Here is a 26663-nt window from a genome sequence, read left to right as displayed (position 1 = left end):
ATACATTTTAGATTTGATTTCTCTCTCTCTTATACCAGTGGTTTCAGTTTTTTTTTTAAATGACAGTAGGAAAAATGAAATCAACAAAATCATTGGAAAAGTGTTTAAATCTTACAGCAAAATTAATCTTATCTAGTCAACACCGTCCTTGATGATAAAGTGTGTTTTGAGGTTGTAAAGTGCAATCAGGAACTGAGAATGATTATTTTTCATGTTGACTCCAATTCAACAGTTCAATGTGTTTTAGGTATGGAGACTAAAAAGTGTTGTTCTGAAAGAGCCAGATGAAAAAATATTGACCAGCTTCAGGGTAAATTCAAGGGCAGCTTATTGATTTTGGATAATGTCTATTCTCAAGTGTCTTTAGCAGCCTGTCTTTGACTCACTGATGGTGCATGCCATTTTAGCTGCTTTCCTCCCACTCCGTGTACGTGCGTGTTTAAGTGTGCATCACCTCAGACAATTTCCTAACTGATGAATATTGACTGTTGACATTGCTTTCAATCTGAGAGGCAGTTCAGTGAGCACAGCAAGAAAACAAAAAAGTGGGTCAGTGTCTGCGCGGCGCTTTCATAACTTGGCCTAAGCTAAACTGTAAAATGTGGGGACAAACAAAAAGCCACCATTACCTCCCTGACCCTTCCTCCACTCTCTGATGAGATTTTTCTCCCTGCAGAAAGATGTGTTTGAAAGGAACTGTGGCAGTGTTATGCCCTGCGCTCACGTGGCACTTCTACAAGCCACTAAATGGGAAGTAAATGGCGCCAGATTAGCCTTCACCTGGTGTGGTGCTACGGTAGATAAGGTGACATGGGGTGAACTTGGCCCACTGATGAAAAGCTTGAGGTGCGGAGAATGAAAAAGTACAAGACTCTTTTTGTTTATGGATGCCAATAATCCGGTGCTGACCCTACATCCACTGGACATGCTGTATTTAACCATGTGCAATATGAATTCCTTGTGAAATATTTATTTCAATGTGTAATGGATAGTGGTCTTTTAGATTCTCCTCACACATCCCAAAATTTATTGAGTTATAAAAGCAAATGCAAAGAAAAATCACTTGACATTGACCTCTACAATGATAGACACAGAGGCCCCAATAAAAAATTCTCCCCAAGGCAATGCAACAACATTGATCAAGGCGCTGCATTGGCCAATTGAATACAGGCAAGAACATACTCCCGATAAATTACTTCGTAACATTATCAGTGGTTTCTACTCTGAAGCCTTCAAATGAATGGATCTGTTGATCAACCGAATTTCATATTATATTCATCACGTTTCATACGATCATCATCATCTCTGTATCTAAAGAAAGACGCCCCAACTATTGCAGCTTCTTGCATTACTTCAACACAGGGCGTTTTTTTCGTCCGCCAAAATTTCTAAATGACACAGATGAACGCCATATTTGTATCATCTCTGTATGGGCAGGTCCTTCAGTAGCCCCTTGACCAGCAAAGGGGTAGAGCATTTGACTCCACCGGCAATACTGTGGTCAAAAGAGGAAACTCCCTTCCAGAAAGTAGGAAAACTATTTCCCTTAAACTATACCGTAGATCCGTTTCAGTTCCAGCATCAGTCCAGTGCCTATATCAGTCATCTGGTATGGGGGAGTTACAGTTCCCATGGTAGATATAGACAAGTCCATCACAGCGATAATACATCTGAAACACGTCTCCGTATCCGTGGTCCCTCCACCAGGTGCACAGCTGCCGGTTCCACCCACAGGCAAGCGAATAAAACAGTTCAGGATGCTCCATGCCGATCATGGTGAAGAAGTCCTGGTCCCCCAGGTGGCCCCTGAAGCGGTACTGGTCTGCTAATTTGGCCACATTGCTAGGTTTCAACAATTGGTTATAGAGAGCCGAATCCCTCATAGCTCCTAGGTCCAATAACATCACACCACTGTTGAAGCCTGGGAGGCCGTCAGGAGGAGGATCGCCTACCCTGGTCTGAGGGTTCTCCTTACGGTACTGCCAGAAGGTGTGTCTGAGGAGAGGTGAAAAGAGGTTTAAATGACAATGACAGTGCTCTGTCCAAGAATAAGGTGCTCAGAAAAAGAGGAAAGGTTTGCTGGCAGTGGTGAAAAAGGTCTTATGGTACAAAAGCATCTTTTGAATAAACTTTGCATATTGTGCCGTTAGCCATTATGCCTGCTGACTCATTAGCCACAAGAGCTTGCCAACTAGCCCGTACAAAGCTTCCAGCACCACTTTTTCCGGACACTCTTATTTTTCTCTTGCGTCAAATGACAACATCCAAACCCAAGCAAAGCTGGTACATGACACAAACATTTGACAGAGACTAATTTAAGTAGTTCAAAATATATAGGAGGACTGGGACATTAACAAGAACAATGAAATGTCTCACTCATATGTATGTTTAGGCTGTTGCGTTTAGAGAAATGAGGGTCAACTCTGTTTCAGTCCATATTTGCTGAACAAACAACAGCATGGCCAAACACAGGATGAGAGCTGGTCCAGGAGTGTCAGAGCATGTTGGAGTGCCAGAGGCATGTGCCAACTCAGCACCCTGTCCTGCCAGCTTACCAAATCTGAAGTAACCAAATGACACACAGAGCTTTATTCAACAAGCATTAAGTAAACACAGATGTCACTTGTGTGCACACAAGACCTTTTGTGGAATTAATTAATATTATCTTATTTCCAACGTTTACAAGAATTTAAGTCTAGTGTCATAGATAGCATTTGCTTCATATTATGTATTAGACCTTTTCGATGGAATTCCATTGCTAGGCAACAGCCTGGGTCTTTGTTAACTTCCTGTCATTTGATGTCATTGACACAGGAAATAAACTGGGAAACATTTCAAATGTTTGTTTACAACTGTGAAAAAGTCAATATTTTTGTGTGTACCAGCAATAGTCCTGCTGTATTTGTAGGTCCTATGAAGAATTTGATGTAGGTAAGTTACAACCCTTACACGTCTGTGTAAAACGCTAAAGTGGGCCAGATATTCAAAGAACACTGAGTAACAGGAGAGCAGCTACACTTGTCAGAAGTTGATATAGGGCCTGGAACAGCCTCACTGCATCCAGAAAAAGAGAATATCTCCCTTTAAATCACTGAGTGTTTGTTTGCCTATTCAACCACTGATGTGCAAGTATTTATGAGTTATTTGCCATATCTCTCAGGAGAACCAAACAAAACCCATTAGGGACAAATAAGAAACCCAGGGAAAAAAACAGTGTTCTGTCTACAGCTTTTATTTTCTCACACTAGTACTTTTTATTTTTCTGTGGTTTTAATACTTCCATCAAGTCTATGGAGACCACTCGTTTATGTGCTGTGGGTGTACTATTTTTATTTTTTGTTGGGGTGAAAGTGTTTGCTTCAAGAAAGTACAAAATGATTTTTTCCCATAAAAGGGACTAACAGCCGGTGCACAGGCGGTTTCATTCCTACCGAACACAAGGATGGGAATGTTTTTTTTTATTATTATTATTGCATGTATGTGTGCCTGAGGAAACCCACTGTAGATAAAATATTAATGTATATCGGCTTAGAACACATGGGAGACAAGACGGACCAAGCAGTTGCAGGGCATTTAATTTTGTAACAACAAAAAAAACAACCCTCAAGTCATGTTAATATAATCAGCTGAGCTCTGCCTCTCATGATGCAGATAAAAGCATGTGGAATAATTATGAATCATATTGTCGAGATTACCTCTCTCTCTCCCTCTCTCTCTCTCTCTGCAGCCTGATCAAATCTAGTGGGAGCAGCAGATTCTCTGAGTCATGCTTTGATATTATTACTGACCTATATTCAGCAGCTGTAGCCTGTCCACACATTTTTTTATACAATCTGTTGGTTGGTAGCTGGGGGACTTGTGGCCTCTCTGGAGCATTTATCATTTTTAAGACTATATACACAATACACTGGGTGTACGTGCCCTGAGCCACATTCAGGGTGAGTAAGTCCGTAACGGAATATTCTCACAGACTTTTTCATTCTGCTGTTCTGACATAAGAAAGTGGAACATACTCCATTTTAAGTATCTTCGTGGCCATAAAATGTGATGGACAGTAAAAATGGAGTAAACAGAGGTATGCAACAGGATTTGGTGGTTAGAAATTAGGAGATGTGACACAACTGACTTTTTTTTAATTAAAGATAATGTCTGTAACTTTCTACGATATTTGTTAAAACGGTCACTATATTCTGACAAGACTGATGACAATCTATGAAAGTCATGTTCCTCTGCCTCCACCGTCTGCTCGGTGTGTGCTGCTAATGGCATCATCAAGATTCCACCGTGGCCGACCCAAGAAGAAGAGAAGAAGAAGAATTACTTTATTTATCCTGCAACGGGGAAATTGAATTTTTTCACTCTTATTATTAATCATGTTACACACACAGGCCCAAAATACACACACATGCACAGACAGGACCTATACATGCAATTAAGGAGAGATGTTAGAGCGACCAATCCGAGTGTGTAACGCAGTGTCAATAACTGCCCATGAACTTCAATCAAAGTGTGAAACTAGGCAGCGCTGATCAAATATGAATCAAGATTCTGTTACTGTATTAACTATTCTCTAAAAAGAAACATTTTAGCCTAACATTTAGCTGTAAAATAAGAATGTACCCAACAAGACCCTAAATCAAGCACCGCCCACTGTCCGAACAAACTCTGGAATCTAGACGATACCATTAGGAGCACCCAGGGAGCAGTTAAAGCTGTATGATTACACCGTTTAGTCTCACTTCTGTCTTATTTGTGTCTCATTAAATTATCAGAGACACCATGCTTAGCCCTATTTAGCCCTATGCTAACTCCAATGGGGATAAAATAATTGAATCGTGCGGCTCTTCTGGACTTTACAAATGTTATCGGACCGAGTAGATCAGATTCTGATAGTGGAACAGTTCATTTCCAGGAGGTTGTGACACTCAAAACTATTTATGCATTGTTTTACAGACATAACCGTTGCAACCAAAGGTCACGACGGAGTAGGCTACAGTACAATACAGTTTCTTCAGTCGAGAAACTGCTGTTTTGTTTCACATAGCCAGAAGAATCAAAAGTCAAAAGTAAAAAATTAAAAAGTCTGGACGCAGGCAGAATAATCGTTACGTGTCGACCAGTTACCAGGCAACCAGTAAAACTACAGGAATTTACTGCTCTCAGACAAGAAATATTCAGACACATGGACCCATGTAAAATGGCTGCTGTTTTTACATTTTGGTTTTTGTACAAGTTAAACAAATTAGATGATGTGTAATGATGTGTGATTGAGTTTTAGGGGTGATTTTGATACTGCTGGACAGAGGCCATTTACCTGTTTAACTCAACTAAAGTAAGCTATGTAAAGGCAACACTGTTTCTAAATGATCTAAAAAAAATATCTGTGACATTTTGTTTCCTATCGATCAACATATGTACAAGCACTGACATATCTCAAATAGGGGAATATAGGACTAGACAATTTCTCCACAGCCCTTGAGTGAGATATAATGCAAATCTCACATGATTGTTAATTGTCAAACTTAAAAGCAGCTTTTCTTAATTACAACATGAACTTCAATTTTCTTCCATTTTCACCTGGCAGGGAATTAAATAAACTTGCCTTTTCTGTAAATTATACGGTTTACTGATATAAAATTCATCAGCAAAATAAAAGAATGTATGAAAATATTTTCTTCATCAGGGACCATTTATATAAGAACTGGACGCTTGATGCACAAATGCTGTTCACAATTAATAGTCTAACTGCATCACTCTCTCATATCAAATAACACTGGGTTATTTCCATCCTCGTTTCAGGGCACCAAAAATAAACTGGAAAGAGTTCGGTCAACATTACAGAATAAGTCGCATGCTCATATAAAGCACATGCAATACCTTCAATAATTCAAATAATAATAATCCATTAAACAGCACATCAGTCATGTTTTTCTGTAGTTTGCCTTGCTCCAATCTTTGAGAAGTAGTGATATTTGAGTACAAAATGCAATTATATTCTTTGTCACAACGACCTCAGTTTTTGTCTGTTCCTTTGTACCATTACATTTAAACCAGACTCAGTCAACTGGACATATAACCTCTTAGCCAATATCAGTGTTCATACAATTGCCTCTCGTCCTGCTATGCCAGTTCACAGCTCCATTGTCTCCTGTTTCCAATTTTCACTGTCAACCTTTCAAGTGAAGTCTCTCTCTCACTGACGAAAGAATGAAAAGCCTAAGCGGGTGACGAGGACATTCTGTGCTGCTATCCCATCCAAATGTGTCCTTCATGTTGTTCAGGACAAAAAACAGCCTGCAATCACTTTCGCTGACAGAGAGGAATCTGGTTCTGGAAGACACAATTGAAACGTTTGGTCCTTTTCATCACGATGTAGTTTGGCAACATGTAGAAGGTCTAATAAAAAATTCCAGAACTGATACAAGAGAGTAGCATTCAAAAGGGAAAGCCTACAGTGCTGCTGCAGATCTAAATTCTAAGTTTACAGAATCATAAAAAGCATGAATCATTACATGAATACATTATAACACAAGGTTTGTTCTAGCCTTTAATGCTTCATGTCCATTAAGGATTACAATAGTACAATCTTTTTAAGAACATTATATCTACTACAGAACAAAGACAAGTATGCCACACCGAGAGAGCTACATAGCTCACAGCCATCTGACTGTAAAGATACATAGCCACCGCATAATTAAATATTTCAGTCAATATTACACACAGAGCGAATGTGGAAATACGTGGGATGTAGGCTATCATGCAATGAGGCTCAATAGACAAAGCATAAACAAAGTGACTTGCTTCTGGCTAATGTCTCTCATTATGTGTTTGTGGCTTTGACTGTGACACTTATGTGAGGGGGTCTTGTCTCTTGGGTTTATAAAATATTACAAATGCAGCTGCAGGGAAAGCCATTTTTTTCTAATAATGAACTTCAGTGGCAGGATGTGCTCTTAATGCGGCTGGTGGGAGGACACATTCTCTCTGCATAATGCTCTCCCCATTAGCACCGACACAGTGGGAGATGAGAGCCCTCTCCACTCAACACAGGGAGATTCACAATGCACTGCCTATACCGAATTTTAAATTTATATAATAATATAAATAAAATAATTAATTTAAAGACCGGAGACAGCTCTCTCTCTTTCCCTCTCCCTCTCTCTGTGACTTCAACCCCCAAGCTGTCAACACTTTAAATTTTCCTCTTAAAAAAAAGAGAGATGAAAAATGACTCGCTGGTCGTGTACTGTGCTACAAAACTCTGAACTTGAACTCAAATATGCTGGTGAAACAAGTGGTCTTAACATCCCTTAAATTTCAACTGGTGAGGCCGTGCATGCTAAGAGTCACGATCTCCTGCTGTGTCGCCATGTGTTTTTACACAAGAGGGTCTGGGCCCATAGGAACAACATCAACAGGGGATTCCCAGGGTCAGACGCCCATTGAGTCAGTGCAGAGATACAGATCTGTTTGGAGATGCTGGTGCCAACTGTGGTCTGGCAGGAAAACTACAACTCCACGTCTATAACTTCTCTCACAGAAACCTGACATCACCAACATCTACAGTATGTAGAGTTGCAGACTGAGCTCTACTGTCTCACATGCACACACAGATACTACTTTCCACTGATGACATAATAATTTCTCACTAACTTTTTACACCATGACAACACGACCATGTTGTCCAACAAATCAGCAAAGAAAACACTATGTATTTTTTTAATATTAATTAATACAGGCAGATAAACACTTTGCTGCAATGAAGACAAAATGCCTTCAAACATTTCATTAATATGGTGGCTGTTAAAGTTTATATGAGGGAAAACCTACACATTTACAAAAGATACTGTAAGAGAAGGATGTTACAAGTAATTAATAATAGATTCATCTTAATAAGATTTTTAAATAAAATGTCGTGATTTGTTGTTTCATTCTTTAAAACCCCGGAGGAAAACACATGGCTGTATGTTCATTCCAGTAAGCAGCTGCTACATGAAACCTCCCACCTGCTTTGTGTAGTCACACGTCCTGTTTTGATGCTGTGACTGGATGAAGAAGTAAAGTATGAAATTTGGATTTGGATGAATAACAACTGTGTTATTATTGAGTTATTCCTGTGCATCTTCATTATCCTAATCCTGCACCTGAATAAAAGTCAATACGAGAAAGAAAAACAGGATAAGAGGAGGTGTAGAATGGGACAGATAATAGGGTCAAAATGGGTTTAATGTGTTTACTTGATAGATGTCAAGTCCCCATACATGTAGGGCAAATAAAACAGCTGGTCAGAGAAAGTTATATGGATCCTATCACTTCTGTGGATGCGCAGATTGTTTATTTACTCCAGACAGGTCTAACACAGAGACACTTCTGAATCACAGGATGACAACAAAACATTTTCTGACAGGACAAAAGGTGTCTTTCTGCATACACTGCCAAGAGCCCAATTATCTATCTGACACAAAATGACTTAAAATAGCTTATTCATGGAAACATCAAATCATACTGTCAGTGTTGGACTATCTTGAAACTCTGACTTTTTGGCTGCCGTCATCGGTAATCTTGCAGCACTGGGTGCCAGGTAAAAGGATAATTCACAGCGGCTTGTGGCTGGTTGATTTTGTATGATAGGAACAATTATCTTATAATTAACAGGGAGACAACACCTCAGTGTATTTTTCAGATAACAACAGAGTTTCAATCTTATTTAAAATCCATACGATTGCCAGTGTTTCCCCTGTATGGATTTAACAGTGATGCAGCGCCGTAGCTAAATGATTAGCGCCACAGCTACACAAGCAGCCAGAGTCAAGGATGATCGAGGATTATAAATCAAACACCCCCAGACATTGCCACTGTTTAGCAGTCTGTGTTATTAGTTACTGTTCGTTCGAAAGTGCAGTTGGCGTAAACGAAAGGTTCTGCTGCTCAAATTCACAGTTTATCAATGAATGCAACGTTAGGCCTGTGGTGGTGTGGGTTTTTACTTGGCTATGTTTTCTTGATAAGTTAAACTGACCTATTTTGTAATGTAGCAACAGCTAATAGTGTTTGATACTCCTGCAATTAACTAACATTAGCGCCAAATAATCTCATCACCAATTTCCTTTCCAACACGTTCATTAGACATATAAACAGAAAACAAAAAATATATTTTAACTTGAAACAAACTTTTTGTTTTAGAAAGAATATTTGAATGTCATTTTTGGCTTGTGTTGACGAACCTACTAGCACACACTTTTCCAAAATGTGATCACTGTAAATATCTATACCCATAGCTTGTTAGTCATATTATATATTGTTGGATTTTTAGATGAGTTTGGCAAACTGGTTGGAGGGAGTAGAAGGAAAAGAAAGGATAATGATAGTCATGATGAAGCTGAGGTTAGTTGGATAATATTAAGATGCAGAAGTTATTTGATTTCATCATTGAATACCTAAGCAAGTTCTTTACTTCATGTGTTTCTTATTAAACAGGGTGAGAGGTAGTACAGGTGTAGACTGTTGGTAAAAGCCAGCCATTGGCCGCATACTTCAGATGGAATTTTCCCCGTCTTCTGCTATTTATTTTGCAAGGTCACCATCACTGCATCCTGGTGCATTGATTTAAAGAAATACAAACAAGCCAGAGCTTTGTTTTCCCCTATCCCACAAAAATAGGGCGCAGGTGATAGGTCTGGCTATGGAGACTAGCACAGTTGAGAAAAGAAAGTATGGAAAGAAAGGTGAGAGGAGGACAGGAGAGAGAAAAAAGAGAGGCAAGAAGTCTTGAAGTATGTTACCAAACACAATTCAACATCTGCAACTGTGTGCAAATATGTGTTTAAAGCCCCTCTCGTGTCAGCGGGCATGCTAAATATCCTCAAGCGGCACAAAATAAAACGCAAGCACTTCATCACCAATGCTGGGGGAAAAAATCCTAGGGGAAACACTGTATGCATCGTGCAAGCAGCATATTAGCAACACTTCACATACTCTGGCAATGTTCAAAGGGCTTCCACTCAGTTACATTGACTCTCACATATTCGGTAAATTCGGCCTGGAAATGATGCAAAAGCTGAAGCACGTTAAGATGATTCAGGTGTGACAGAGCTGAAGCACGATACTATACAGATTTACATGATCATATAATTTACATCCCTATTCTTACCCCAGTTTTGATTTTAGAAATGACCATTATTAAAAACACGTTTAAAATGTATCAGGTTGCACATTTCATGTATCATGAAAATCATTGATTGAAAACAACATGGATTATTACAAATGCCACCAACTGTCTCTGGTAAATGTTGTATTACAACTTAGCTGTAGTTGGTAAATGACAGGCTGGTAACACTACTGAGGTTCTTGTGAAACAGAGTCTGTGTGAGAGACTTCTGATGTTCTTTCTCACTTAGAAACTGTGAGAAAATAACTTTGAATGTTCAGCTAAAATCCATCTGGGCGTCAACTACAGTAAGTTTGTATGGTGGCTTTTAACCAAATAGTGTGAAAGACATAAAAAAGTATATTGCTAAGGTGGCTGCTCCCACCAATTCTGTACATAAATATACTGCAGAATATAGTATATCAGCATTGATATCTAAACTTTGATCAACTGTTTGATAATTTGTTTTTACCTTTTCAGCAAGATTTGGCATGGACCAGTTCATAGTGAATATACACGTTTCAGTCTGGCTGCTATGTGCTTAACTATCATGTGAATTTAAAAAAAGAAAATATCTGTCAAAGGGCTAAGAAAACATGACTAAGAATCTGACCAATTAATTACTCAAACGTCTTAGAAATTCTTGGGGCAAATCCAGATATAATTTCAAGCATTTTCAAGCACTTTATCCAAAATTCAAGCACTCTTCAAACTTTGAAAACACTAAACACTAAACTTCGAGCACTTTAAAGAATTTCAAGCACCTGTACAAACCCAGTCAATAGCAACACTGCCTACCTGTAAACTGGCTGCATCTCTCTGGTGATGCCTATTACCGCTCCTGGAGGAAACTGGTCAAATTCTTGGAAAAGGTCCCTGATGTTGGTCCTGTATTTCAGGTCCAGGTCAAGCTGCACTATGCGTGTCAGACCTGAAATAAAGAGTGCAACACGTTGGTGAGACAGCATCAAACTGTAAAAGAAAATGTGAAAGTCAATTATAAACATGCAAACTACTATAAGAATGGTTGCTGTTTGACAAAGAACAAGCGACCTGTTCGCTCAAGTTTGACAAATGATGAAAATTCGTTTTTTAAAATCATCCCACGACATGCACTTCTTAGTCACGTAGAATTTCTCTGATCACTAGCACATCATCCAGGCATCGGCTGCCTGCCTAATCACTTTCCAGGAATAAAGTTAGAGGAAATAGAGCAGACTGACAAAACTCTTGGCAATCTAAACACCATTATCTTAAGTAGTGGGGTTTTTGACTTTTGACTTTTTTTTATGTTACCATTGACCTAAAAAAGGGAAATTGTGTGAAATTCACTATAAACTACGGGAAAAAATGTATAGAAAGTTGTGCAGTTGTGAGTGTACATACAGTAAACAGTTTAACACAGTTATGGATTGATGAAATGGTAACAGCAGTATCCAGGATATTCAGGCCCTCATCTATTCATTGTTTCAGCTTCCTATGTTTTGCTCGTAGGCATGGTGATGAAAGGATGGGAAATACTTAGGAACGGTGTGCCTGGGGCAGCGTGACTATTGAACTAATGAAAAGATTTGTCAGCTCAAGACAAACTGTCAAAGATGACAGCCACTTGTTTCAGGGCAGTAAACAACAACAATTGCAGAATTGGAACTGGTCCTGAAGCACTTAAAAGATGAGTACTTAAAAATAATGATCTGCATCGTGGGCCATCAGAGCTCAGCCAACATCATTTCAGATCTGTTTCAGTTCTTCAAAGCCTTGTTGAGATCGAGCAGCCAGTATGTGCATAATTTGTTAGATCATTATAATTCCGGCAGCAAAAAGTATAAACAGTACGTAAACAACAGATATTTATGAGAAGGAAAATAAAGAGGCTAAAAAAAAATGTAATTACCTACCAGTTCAGTTTATGTGTAAACAAGGAAGCAGGGCAAATTGTATTTCACCTTCATGGCAACATGTGAGCTGTATGTTTGCTCCACTAATTTTATGCTGTACTGTTTACAACAAAACATTTTGTCATGTACATTATTGTTGCTTTAAAGCAATTAGAAAACAACACAAAATGATGTCTTGATTCTGTAGTTTTTAAACGGGCTTAAAAAAATGGTGGATCCTGAGATTCAAGATTTTGCATGTAGAGGCTATAAAAAGTGAATTAGAAAATTCTAAAATTTCCAAGCTTGTGATCAATAAAGTATTTCTATTCTATTCTAAAAGTGCAAAACAGTTTGATTGTATTTAAAGGGGCCAAACATCACAGGAAAACAACCTAATTTATAGAAAGAAATAAAATCATTGGCCTGAATAAAAGCCAATAACAACAATAAAGGGTACACATGTAACTATGGGGAGATCAAAGCTGGACTACAAGTTTATGCTGCAAAGATATTTGAGTAGTGGATTCTGCTGAAACAAGTGATGGAAAAAGACTTGCCAGTGCAGCAGCGAACTGTTTTCTGTGCTCTCCAAACAAGGAAGCTGCCATCACAATGCCTTCATATACTGTGGCAACAGAGAGGGGCTTGGACGAGTAATCTCAGAGTGGTCAACGCCGTTTGTTTATACTGACGGGGCTTAGATTGTGGGAGTCTAACAGGAAGAGGGCCTGAAGTTGTTCCAACACTGTGATGTGGAGGGTTTGATGTTAGATCAGTGACTAAACACAAAGTCCTGCGGAGGTGAAAGTACGGCAGCGTTTGATCATGGCATTTTATGATTTCAACAAAAAAAGCGGGATTTTAAATGTATTACACTGCTTTGGTGCCACTTGCTGCACTTTCTCACGTCCTAAATTGAGTGTTTTCACGCTGCCTTAAAGCCATCCTTGTATGAATGCATGTCTTCCATAGATGCCCAAATATGTTGTGTATAAAAGTTCGTCTACTGATAATTTTATTTTTAGAACAGTAACTAGTGAATGAAGCAACCATGTCTGCGCTGTGGTCATTATTTTTACACCGCAACTAAAGCTGCGAATCTGAGATTAAACACATGTTGAACATCCCTCAGACTCTCAAACATGTTTTGTTTTGACATGATAAAACACGTTTGTTATATATTATGTGCCTTCATAGCAGATATTGAGGGATATATGACTTGTTGACACCAGAGGTCTAAAATATGGAGAAAGCAACGAGTTTTAAATACATTTGTTTGTTTTGTAGACTAGGCCTTTATGTGTATTGGTTAAAATGCTGTAAGTTCCACTAATATTCATTTTTTTAAACCGCAAATGACCATTACAAACCTATTTAATGATAAGCAGACACACAAAGGGAAAAAATAATCAATACATTAATCTTGAAAAGTAGCCGTCACATAGTGTATTAGTATTTTAGGCTTGACAGCTTTCCTTGTTTATAGCTGCTGAAATATATTCACTCTCGGATATGAGACAGAAGGTGCATTTTTCTAACTTGCATCTTCTTATCACGCTTGCATCTCTTTTTCTTCCTTCATTTCCTTTCAGCGGGAATTAAAGGAGAAGAAGAAGCAACAGGTTTTATTACTTAATTTTCCTAAAGTTTTACAGCTTAAAAAAGAACTGTTGAGCTTAACAAAGATAACACACGTATAGCAACGTCAATGTACGTACACATAACTCAAACAATAATGACATGTGTAAGTGTATTTCCATTTCTCACACATTTACGCAACATTATTTCAGAGGTAGCCTGATTCACCGGATGTAGACTGTTGCGATAATTCCTGCCATTGGCTGCCTAATTTAGCCAGTGTTCTACTCCCGTTCCGCTATCTCTGCTCACTGCGAGACGGTTGTGATTGATTTAAAAGAGAATCTGAACCAGAATGTTTTTTCCCCCTATCCCACGATGTTCACACGTACAGCCAGACTTTTCTTCAGCGCCGACACAACACTGTGTACTGAGCATTTTTCTGTTAGTCAGTTTTATTATTAGTTATAGAAATGTGAGAAGTTGTAGTTTTTATTAAACACCGTTTATGGTGACTTTTACTGATAAACAGCGGATATTTCTTCCAAGGGTGTTAGTTGTTTAAACCTCACCTAGGTTTATTCTTTGTCTCCTCCCAGCAGCGTTAAGAAAACTATTAACGATGGCGGACCTCAGCTGAATTCTATGATGAAGAAAAAAGACAAATCCAATGGATGAATAGAAATAAAGGGGGTTAAAATCTATTTTGGCCAGGTGCGTAAATACATTGCAGGAATAATGTTGTTATTGTGGCTACGCTCGCCTGAGGCTTTTTGGTCATAGTGAACCTCAAGCCCGTCACAGCACCACAACAACAGAGATACTGTTATCTAACGTTACATTTTTTTCAGGAAGAAAGTGGGTCAACCTCATTAAGCCCTAATATCAGTCTTGATGTGAGCACTTACGGCCTATTTGTAAGGGTCATTGTTGTCTGCTTTCATCAACATTTTCTGGAAAACACCCTGCCTTTTTTAAAAGGAGGGGATCACTTGGAATACATTTTCACCCTCATTATATTCCCATGTATGGAAAACAAATGGTCTACTGGTGATTGCAGTAAACAGGTTCCTCTTGCCACAAAAAGTGCTCTATGAGTCAAAAGGAAAACAAAATCACAAATAAGGCTCATATCACAAGTTTATCTTTATATAAAAATCAACAGATACAGAATTTGTTAGTATTATTATTTTTCAAAATGATAAACATGAATAATACCAAGATGAGGTAATACTATTTTGGGGTGAGCTCCAAACAAAATTCAGAACGTTACTCTTTTCAGTATGATTGTGTTGCTTTAGCTGAAATTAGAAAAATGCTCTGACTAAGCTCGGTTACTATTGAAGAAAAGTTAAACCATGCCTTTTTAATATTTGCAGAGAGTTAATTACCTACAAAACAGAATTCATATTAATCAAAGCTTTTTGTCTTGTTTTTGAAACTTTGAATCAAAGTAGGATTTCCGTCTGATATTATTGTTATTAGGTCTCATTGCGGATTCAAGGTGTGCCTATTTGAAACTGGTGCACATGTGCAACATGTGTTAGTCAATCAGCAAGGGACATCATCTCTCCCGTGAGAGGAAGTGAGGACATGTAAATTTAGCTCCAGCGTGATCCACTCCACCAAATCCATGGGGGAGAGTTAGTAGCTCCTTTATCCGCTCTGGAGAAACAGGGTGGGAGGTCTGAATATAGCAGGGATGTCTACTAAAGCTAGACTTCAGTTTTTAGTACATTGAACCTAAAAACCATTGTAATAAATCAGCATTATTGACATCCGCCTGGTGCGTAATTTCAGGCCTGTGTGAATACCAATAGTCTAGCAACTACCTCACTTTCAGAAACTGTTTTTCTCACTTTAGCAAATCAATTCACACATCAGCAGTGCCACTTGTACCTGAGAAGGGAAAATAGAGGTCGAGGTTATAGGAGAGACTCAAGACCCAGCATGTTGAGACCTCTGGAGGGGAAACAAAACATGGAACACCTTTCCACGAACAAAAACAGTGTTTCTTAGGAACCTTATTAATTACAACAGGTTTCCATTGTTCCATTTAATTTCTCAAAGGACAGATGGTGTGAAAACAGAGTCTTCTTTCAAAAGCCATTCGTCTCCTGACTGCTTTTAACACTGTTACATCATACAGTATACCATATATTTAAATGTATTAGCATAGATATAGTCATGTTACTATTAGAAGCTCTTTTGCGACATCTACAGTAATGGCGAGATAAAAAATCTTGTCAAGTACAAAATAAACTGTTTTAATGAGAGAAATGTTTAGGCTTCATAGGTCTAATAAAAACACAGAGCTCTCAAACATGTTATTTCCCATTTATATGAGCAAACACTTTCCTATTCAGGCTGTGCTGACAATTTCCTCTACTTCTTCCTTCATTTTTACAACCAAATTAAACTCCCTGAAATCACTTCTCCCACTTCACAAGTAAGAGTTTGTTTCACTGTCTTTAATCATAAATGATGTTCTGTCTGCCGAGAGGCTCACTGAATGAAGAGTTTCACGGAAAAGAGTACCCTCGCTTCCTCTGTTAAGAAAACCACATTATGCCCTTTAGAGATAAAAGGATTCTTTAAATAGAAACACGTGACCACTTGGACACAAAGCAGACCAGTGGCACATGTGGTTGATCAATAAGGATTTCAGGGACACAACGTGAGACACAGTTACTCCCGCATCCGCCCCCCTCTGTGTGGCACCCAGTCCAGCTCTCCACACCAGGAGATGCAACTTGGCAGACCAGCTATATAATAATCAGCCAGTCTGTCATTCGGAGCAGCTGGGATTTCACGTGAACGATTTGCCACCGTGTCTCTTGATGTGTTCAGACTTATCGATGTTAATTATCGTTCAGGATTACTATGTTAATTATCGTTTGTGAATTAATATCGAAGTATGTCTGCGTCAAGTACAGTTGCTCACTGATTGCCCCCCTCAACTGTTTCACCAAGTCAGCTCAAGTAGTGAGGTTTTAGGGTCATTTTGTTTTCCTTTTAGGTAAAGTAGTAGTGGTTCTTATTTTTAAGAATCCTATTTGCTTTCTAATTATTTGATATGAACAGAACCCCCGGGACATTTGTCCTTTGTAGTTTCACTTTTTATTTGTGTTTGTAACAATCTAAGATCCTCGTTAATAACTTTGTTTTGACAATTCCACCTGATTTTATGCGGTTTTCCCTTCCCCTAACCCCCAATGCCACACTGGCAATACGTTTAAAATCAAGTCTAAACAACTTTGTGCTTCACCACAAATTACTTTTCAGAGCTGACAGCCGAGTGAAAATCACTCTCTCGAACAAGCACAATCCTTTTATTTATCATGCTGTTTTCTGTTCTTCTGTTCATCTTTTTTTCTCCTCTGCTCCTTAAGTGATATCCTGCTTTCCTGAATAATGTAAATAGCATACTTTGATGGGCTATAAAAAAAACTTAAAGCAATTCTAAATTTGGCCACAGAGGTTGTTAAAGCCTTCAAATGTGGACACACATCAGCTTTATTTAGTGGAAAGCTAATACATGAAGAAACTGAGCATCCAGCGCATGCAGATGACTCAATTCCCCAGTACTGCCATGTGTATGAAAATAGTTTAAAGCATGTAACTGCTGAAAAACTCTTCACTTCAAATAAAAATTCCAAAGAATAAAAGCATGATGTTCACATCATACCCGTTGTGCACCCTGAGTCACAGTTTAAAAACAGGATGGTGCTCTGCTGTCTGCAAGACGCAGAACTCAGGTTTCATATGTGTGCCTCTGGTGACTTTTGATTCAAAGTCCAGTGGTTTGGTTCATTTGTGGAATGATGCCCCATGCTGCAAATCCACTGACGTGAACAACACCAGGGGACATCGCTGCCATTGGTCAGCACCAACACAGGGGGCACAAATGTGGGCAGCAGCGACAGAACACATCCTTCCTTCTTCACTTCCCAGGGCCTTTTTGAATGCCACCATGTGTCTGTCAGGTATCTGACAAACACATGGTGGCATTGACATGTTGCCTCTTCCAGCTGTGCATCAGAGTGAATTTAAAATATGGTCTGCCATAGAGTGCTGCAGGGATGACGCATTTTTGTAAGCCAACCTGGAAGTTGGCATTGCCGTGGTTCCCTAGACAAAAAGCCAAAGGGATGTTTCCATTGGATTTTGGATAACTGCAGAAAATAAGCTGTGTGGCAAACACGTTTATGATAGCTACATGTTTTGTTCACCAAGATAATATTCAAAGATGAATACCACGTTTATGATTTTGAAGCGTAAATGCAAACCCCAGAGAGAAAAAGTTGACTATGCTATAAACAAACTAAATACTAGTCACATGGTACACACTGGTTTGTATTTTCATTTAGCCACTTGTTAGCAACTGCCTTTTTTAGGGACACATACAGGCTTCAGAACTCACAAGTGGGGTATTTACTGACATTTTATTTATTTATTAGTATTATATTGTGTTTAAGTGTGAGAATATAGATGTTATCTAACAAAACACCCATTAAAAACATTGACTTTGGGGACTTACTACTCAGAACAAGAGAGAATGCATCAGTGATAAAAGATAGAGCAAGTAAACTATTAGCGGTGTTTGGACTCTACAGAAATTCTTTAATCAGACACTCTCTAAATCTAAAGGGAAATCTATGGTTTAACTGGCAGAAAGAAATGTGACAACACATGCTTTTCTTACTTTCAGGCATTATGTGATGCATCGCAACGGACAGGAAAAAGATGGCGTCGCTGTAGTAAGCCCCAGAACCAGCGCTGAAGTACTTCTGCATGGCCTCCACAATAGGGAACAGCTTCTGTGAAAGAGCCACCACGTCATGGAACAGCACCTGCAGAACAACACGGTGGATGTCTTGTTAGTACAACAAAGTCCCAACTACAGGAGGACCAGGGAATTTTTGAAACCACTAAAGATATTTAGGAGACTATTACACATATTATTATTATTATTAGTAGTAGTAGTAGTAGTAGTAGTAGTAGTAGTTGTTGTAGTAGGAGTACATATTACCCTATGTTGTTATATACGCCAATGTTGGAGCCATTGGAATATTCTTTAAAATGGGATATATCGCTGACAATAAATAAATCAGAGGAAACCAAAAATTACAATCTGTGCACAGATGAGAATAATCTACTGTTTAAAAGTGGGCAGACTGGACTATGAACATGGAAAGTGCACAAAAGCATAACTACTTAACTTTCAAATAAAGCATTTAGTGTCCACAATAAGAGAGTGTGAGACTGTGTCTTAAGAAAAAGAAAACTAGATATAAGGGTAAGTGACAAATGTTTTACTGGGACACACTAGCCTTTTGTCATTTTTAAAGTTTTGACAACACATGATGCATCGTATGGCAGTCAGACTGTCGTACTGATCTCCAACCCAAATTCCATTAACATCGTCTTCTCGTGTCCGGGTTTCCTGCCTCTTGGTGCTCCGCTGAGCTTTAAATCACCCGGCAGCTGTGAGGCAGCAGTCTCTGCTCTGATCATGTAGAGTAGATATCTCTCCATCTCTGATTATTATTAAAGCTTTCCGGCAGATGGAAAAAATAAATGTGTGGGTTTGGGACAAACAGTATTTCCTGAGGAGAATCTGGCCTTTCTGGTTAAGCCTGACTGACATCAGTTTGCGTGTATGTTAGAGAGGTCTCAGATAGAACCTGGACAATATGGCTGTCGTATTATAAATACGGCCCATGTGCCTCAATGGGCAAACATCATTTAATGATCCCTGGCAGATTAAGGTAATCCCTCTGTCATTTGTCGAAATCCGTGCTGTCCTGTTTTGCCGCTGGTAATGTGCTATAATGACACATAAATCACTGCTGTAGGTAGAATAAGTGATATTGCTAAAGTCCTGATCAATTATTATTAGTCACTGGGACTGCAAAGGACACATTTTCATTGTATGCGTTGATTAGATTTCCATAACTTGCCCGAAAGAAAACATGGTGGTTATACAAGCTGCATCACAAAATCCATGTCTGTAGTTTCATATGACAGTATACATTTGGAAACATTACAAGACATAACTCTACAGGGGGCATCTCATTTGCACTTTTTGCTTATCTGGTTTCCGTGTTTCTCTATGCAGAAGGAAGCTTTCAAAAGCTAAAGCTAGTGTTTTCATTCTGACAAACCCACTGTCAATCCCAACCAATTACAGAGACAAACCACAAGACAAGTACGTAAAATTAAGGACAAATTGTGTACAACACGGCTTTTGCTGCAATGAAAATAAACCTTAGTGAAACAGGATTAACAATACCTATGGGTAGAGAAAATTAGTTGAGGACAAATGAACCTCATTCCACCTTCCGTAACGTGTATTTCTGGGAGATTCTTGTATATTTTATAAACTATTTTGTATAACTTCCCATTCACAATTCATGGAAGAAAGCTCAGCTAAACCAAGTTTACTACTTTCCCCAAATGGCAACAATAAATAATGCAAGTTCTTAAACAAGCGCAAATACGCAATAGCTGCGACCACGTATGAGCATGCATCCATGCGTTCACACACACACACACACACACACACATGCACACATACACAAGATTCTTTAACACACAATTGAAGTTCTGCCGTTTTAAAGTAGCAGTAAAGTTTGAGTCTAGGTAAGAATAACTATTTCATATTCAAGTCCCACTCTTTAGCAGAAGTTGAACACAAACTATGTCTCAGCCTGTAAAAAAACAGCTTTTTTTAAACACAAAAAAGGGATTTGACGCTTGGAAAAAGGTCGCAGTTGTGTTCAAAAATGTATGTACCGACAATTTCTTACAATTTTAATGTGAAAGAGATCAGGCACTCCCCACCCAACCCAACCTAGATCACAGATTATTGGACACACTGACAAGTTTAAAGTAGCCCAACAGCATTATATATCCAGTGATAAAATAAACAATGTTCTGTTCTGTTATCTATACTTCTGATACTTTTGGCATTCAGTGTATTTGGCCGAGTTTTATTTTATTATAAGCTCACAGCACAAAGCTGGACACGGTTGGTAGTCATTGGCAAGTTGTGCTGCTTTTTGAAGAGACGTCAGTATTGAGCAAGTTTCCTTTTTTAACTTTTGTGGTCGGCTTGCTAACAATAATGTATACTGAACAAAGAATGAGGGCCTGTATACACTTCCAATACAGAATGAGAAATATTAACAGAGAAAGCTGTATATCTACATAACTTTAGGAAAAAAGATCCTTAACACATGGTCCCAAGGCCCTGGCGCACAGGAATGAAGTGCACAACTTCAGTATGCTGTGTGAATGATGGTCAGCAGTAATGAGCGCAGCCTCAGGCCAGTGTGACTCTGTAGGCGGTTTGCTGCAAATGTGAAGTAGGTCATTTAAATTACCACTCTTGAGAAGCATTGGAGGCTAAACTTCTTACATAACTTCTGTCTCATGATCCTTTTAGATAAATAATTAAAAGGAATGAGGCTTGAGATGGGTGGACAAAGACATCAACATGTCGTTCCTCTGTGGGCCCCTGGGGGGAACCCTGTCATATCTGTAACTTTGGTAGGACTTAAGTGTGTGCCTGTTTGTGTGCGCTTCAATAGAGACAGAAGAGACGGTGGCTATACTTGTGTCAGCAGTGGCAGGACATCATTTCATGATTCATTATCTCGAAACCATGATGCTTAAAAGTATTAGTCTGGAATGATACCATGACAATGATAAAAAACCCTGGGAGCACTGCCTGCTGGTACAAGTTATGCAGCATGTAAGTTTGATTAACAAAAGTACAAGATTGTGTAAGAAAGCTATAAAATATTGTTTTCCTGATTCACTGTGTACTATCTAGAGCTTGACTGATACATCAGCATTGGTATTTTTGGCCAGTAGTTCAGCACAGATATTCTGGCATCAGTGCAAATGCCTGCGATAAGTAAAATATGCTTGCCTGATATCAGACAGGATTGTCGTCTAGTTACAGTCAGTGTCCAGTCAAGTCTGTTGGGCGGGTGGATTCCAAGTAGAGATGCACCGATCCAGTTTTTTTCCGATCCAATCAGTTACAGATACCTGTGCTGAGCGTATTTGCCGATACCCGATATCGATCCGATGCTACGGCTGAATAAATGAACCGCATACCTTGCCATGTGACTGAAGGCATCAGGCTTGACATAAAAATTTAGCCTTGGTAAAAAAAGGTGACAAATTAACACAGATATAAATGTACTTAATATTATTTATTATTAACAAATAACAAAGTGTACATTAGCAGCAAAAAGATATAAATAACACTTCCATGTAAAGTGCACTGCATTATCTTAAAATGTAATATAAAACCCGAACTGTTGTGGAAACATACAATCGAAGTGATTAGATCAGTGTAACTGCAATGCTGTGTATGATATTAATAAAAAAGAAATGACTGGATCTGCCTCATTCATCCGATATCCGATCCAACTAATTAGTCAATATCAGAGCCGATATCCGATCCAGGTATCGGATCGGTGCATCTCTAAGTCTAAGGTCTGGACCCGGCCCTTTATTTGAGAGTGAACAGAACACGGATGACAGGAATCCAGGGGAGAGAAGCCGGGAAACGACATGCGACCAAAGTCCCCGGCCAGAGTCGAACCAGCGAAATCATTCAGGGTCAACACCCGCCAAATAATATCGTGGTCACATTTCTTTATTAACCTAATTTAAAGGGATCCCTATCAAAATTATGAACTGACATTATTGCCCCACTAATCAAGCTTTTAAAATCTGACAAATTCTTAAAAAAAAAATCATGATAGAGCACTAAGATTTTTTTTTTTTTTTTTTTTAAGAATTATGACTAAGCTACATACTGCAACAACAACACGCATCAACATGTCAGTGCTGTGTGGTGGACGAGAAACGTGAAGGAAGCAGCAATTTCTTGTTACTTATAGTCTGACATACACACAATAACGTATCTGCTATATGCATATTGGGTGATATACCTGCCTCCCAGTTTTATCAGTCTAGGTCCAGTCACTGGCAGACACCGCGCAGAATGTGGCGCTGGAGATGATCAATTGCATAATGTCTTACTCCCTGTGTCCACTGTGTGGTGCTAGAGAACACTCTCTAAGCATGCCTTATGTTGCTTTGTATCATGTATAGACAACACATTGTAAAATTGTTTCAAAAAATGTAAAAATTACAGCGATGCTAACTTTCGGGTCTGCATACAAAAACATGTCATCCCTGCAACACTCAGTGAGTATTGGCATGAAAGGAAGGGGTTGGGAGATATTCTCTGCATGCCGGTTTGGGCTATATTTTTGAGAAAGAGACCTTGTCTAGTCATCCCCAGCACAACTAATAGATTTTATATTATAGTGGGTCTCACAGCACTTCAGAGAGTGAAATGAGCAGGAAGCAATCTGACCCACAGACTCCAAACTGCCCAGATACCAAGCTGATCAAACCTCTAACCAACCCAAGCAGGCACGGGATCATCAGCCTGAACTAATCCGGAGCTGTAACAACACCAAATGTTGTCAATGATGAGAGAGACACTCTGGTGAGGAGAATTTGGAAAGGGATAAGCAATTTGTAAAAAGAAAATAATAATAATAATTAGGATGGTGTGCTCTGTGACAAATACAAGAGAAGAGAGACGGGCGACAGAGAGAGGACATTATCCTCTGTTTTGGCAGAGAGAACAAAGTAGGGGAGGGATATCCCCATTAGAGAAGGATTTGTTTGGTAGGCCAATACTGCCCCCATGTGTTTCCACTTTAAACTGCACCTACAGCCTCATGTGTCTGTCTGAAAAGCATACCCAACTCCTTCAGCGACAGGTGTGTGGAGGTGTGAAAAGAGTCAGGACTTCTCTCACAAACTTCTCTTGCTTTTTTTTATTCGTTATACTACTCCTACTACCACTTCTACTTCTGACACTTATTGTGATGAATACAACACTATGAATGCCTTCCAGAAGAGACTGCACGTCATTATCCTTATTTGTATGACTATTGGGACTCATCTCTGTCTGTGAGGTCAGGCTTCTATCCGTTGAACACTTTTGCCTTCAGTTAAAGTCAGATGATGACATGTTGTACAAACTGATTTGTTTCAGATCTTTATTTCCCAGTTTATCAACCATGGGCTTCTCTGATTGTGATTTCAAACACTGACTGAAATACTCACATTTGTTTTAACTAATGCTTTTAAATTTGTCAAATATAAAATACCCCACATAAATGCCACACTCAATTCAAATAAAATAAAAGCTGATGACTCCATATTTTCTTTGCGTCATGAGGATTTGGGTCTGAAAAACTGGATGAGAGGACCTTTCTTTATAAATATATAATTTACATAGTCAGGCCACCCAATATTGTCCGATATTTTTGGATTTCTTAGTTCTTCCTGTTAAAAATCAGTTGGGAAACCGTGTTGAATTCAGTTTGTGAAAATGGGGACTCTCCTATTCCGAAGGTCACCTGTGGATGCACCTTTGCATCTGAGTCTGACGCATTAATGTTGACCTAATAAAACTAAATGCATTTGCATTCTGTTAAAAAAAGAAAAGGCGTGATGCACTCTGCAGTTAAAATACAAAACGTCTCTATTTGGCACTGCTTCAATACAAAGATCTTAATACTAACTCCCTTTTTATCTGCCCTAGCTCGGTATATTCATTCTTTATAATGTAAAAACTAACCACATAAGAACAAACTAAAGGGACTTTACTGCACATCAAAGGCAACTTTACTAGAAATAAAACCATCCTTAAGTCAAACATTGTGATGATTTCTTCTTCTTATATTAAAATCAACATATAACAGAGCCATGGTGCAGTGCAAACACATTTTTAGACTGCCTACCTCATACTTGAACATTGCATCAAGGAGAAACTCCTGCAGCATCCTCTCTCCCAGTTCTTTGCTGGCCTGGTCGCTCACAAAATGAAGGACCAACACCTCTCCTTCCTCAAAGTGCCCGTGCTTCACCATAGACAACATGGCCACTCTGAACTTGTCCTGCAGGCTCCGGCTCTTGTCCACCTTGGTGAACATCATCAGTGCGTGGTAGCGTCGGTCACCAGCTATACTGCTGTCCCCTTTTGTGGACCTAAATCCCTCGCTATCTCCGCCTACATCTGGTTCTTCGTGTCCTTGCCCCTCAGATCCATCCGGGTGTGAAAGCACGGTGTCCACAGTTAGGTCCGCGTCATTTCTGTTGGAGTTGTGGCTGGCCTGGGTATGCCTGATCCTCTTTGTGGTGCTGGAGAAGTTCTGCCTCTCTGAGCCAAAGTAGTAAAAAGCTACAACAGCAAGTGCAGCAGCCAGGAGAAGCAAAAACTGATAGGACCTGAAAGTACTGATCCTACCCATGATTTTTGCTAACAGTCTTAGGATGCCCATATCTCTCTGTTGGTGTCATGAGAATGGGAATGGACAAGGGAATACGTTCACCATTTTGTGTACCTCTGGTTCACAGTCATTTGTGGCAAGTTGTCGACATCTTCCTGTAAACGAAAGGATACTCGTTTAAGTCCTGACACACAAATATGCCACTTCTTACCAAAAACAGTAATAAAGATTTGAATTTGGTGCACTTCCAGCATGTGACCATCACATTTAGTAAAGACCCATTGTAAAATAATGACGGGTTTTTATTAGGTCACTGAATTTTAACAAAAACTGATTTACCGTTGAAAACATTTCTTGTACTTGGTTTTGGTTTGACATCCACAGCTGGACTACAATCCAAAATTCACTTTGAATAATATCCTCAGGTATAAACAAACATATCTTATGTAATCTATCTCATTTCTCTTTTCAATTATCTTTTCTTACATGAATTTTCACCACTTTTTTGTTAAACTATTATACTGTTCAAGTACATTTTAATGGTGCCCTCTCCTGGCTATGTTGATGAGATGTCCTTACACATATCGTCCCTTTTCTTTTGTTGTTTCTTTTATTTTAGTAATACTTTACATTGGTTTTAAGCGTTGCAATTTCTACTTTCCCCTCTGTGTTGCACTTTGATGGTTGAAAATTTTTAATAAGTTGTACCTATTTTCATTGTACGTTACTGTTATAGTTATACCTTAAACAATAACGCAGGGGTTTTCAATGTTTTTTAGGCCAAGGACACCTTCCCTTAAAGAGGGACAAAGCAGGGACCCCCTGCTACAAATATTGTATTAAATTGAGTTGCATATTAAATTGGGTCTAACAGCTAGGGTAGCCCAAAGCCTATACATACAGCTTTTTATGGTGCATACAATACTAAGATATTACAATGATCACTATTAACATATTCATATATGTATACATCATATGTTAATGTTAAATATACATTAGGAAGTCACATTGGATCCTTCCGCCCAGTTGTATCTGCGCATGGCTACCTTAGTTGCTACCTTTCCTATAAGCCAGTAAGCCTATCATCAAGGTTGTGCAGATGTATTGATTCATTTTTTCACAAATATATCTTTGCTAATAAAACATTGCATTCATGTAAATGTATATTTGTAGACATATGCGGACCCCCTGCAGTAACTCTGAGGAGCCTTTAGTTGAAGATCTCTACAGTTAACGTGTATAATGCTCCAAATCCCCATCGTTACCATGCACAGAAAACATAATCTTGCAGGAAAAAAGGGCAGAAGTGCGTCCACTTGCCTGTCTCATGTCGATGATCTCTGCAGGTCCATCTTAACTTAACAGAGCTGCTCGCTCTGTGTTACTGCATCGAGTTTATAAAGCAATGTAACCGCTAATTTTCACGGAATACCATACAACCAAAAAACCTGCAGAAACAAACATTACAGCTAACTGTTGACATGCCAACTGGAAGCGAGGCTGCTAAGTTAGCAAGCGACGACTTTGCGCCTAACATATGTGCTGCCCTCCGACGCTGTTTGTTTAACCCGAGCGCACAGCCATGCACGGTTTGATTGTTTAAACTCTTTGCATGCATTTGTTGTTGTTAAAGTAAGGTGTTTGCATGGCTTCGTGATTCCGAAGAAGCATAACGGCAATACAACTATTTAGAGAGATCACTAGCTTAGCAGCCTAGCA

The 26663-nt window shown here is 39.0% G+C and overlaps 1 protein-coding gene across 1 annotated transcript; it reads right to left on the bottom strand.

Annotated features, from left to right (window-relative positions):
- Positions 1 to 26663, bottom strand: xxylt1 (xyloside xylosyltransferase 1). Its single transcript, XM_083940729.1, has 5 exons — positions 26261 to 26663; positions 24456 to 25095; positions 18311 to 18458; positions 10946 to 11078; positions 1 to 1995 (listed from the first exon to the last, which is right to left on the bottom strand). Exons 2-5 carry the CDS (start codon positions 24993 to 24995, stop codon positions 1599 to 1601), a joined length of 1218 nt encoding a protein of 405 aa, XP_083796855.1. The 5' UTR covers positions 24996 to 25095; positions 26261 to 26663; the 3' UTR covers positions 1 to 1598.

This window comes from Echiichthys vipera (assembly GCF_963691815.1).
Source record: "Echiichthys vipera genome assembly, chromosome: 3".
Lineage (NCBI taxonomy): Eukaryota > Metazoa > Chordata > Actinopteri > Perciformes > Trachinidae > Echiichthys > Echiichthys vipera.
This window is presented reverse-complemented; position numbering and strand designations above follow the sequence as displayed.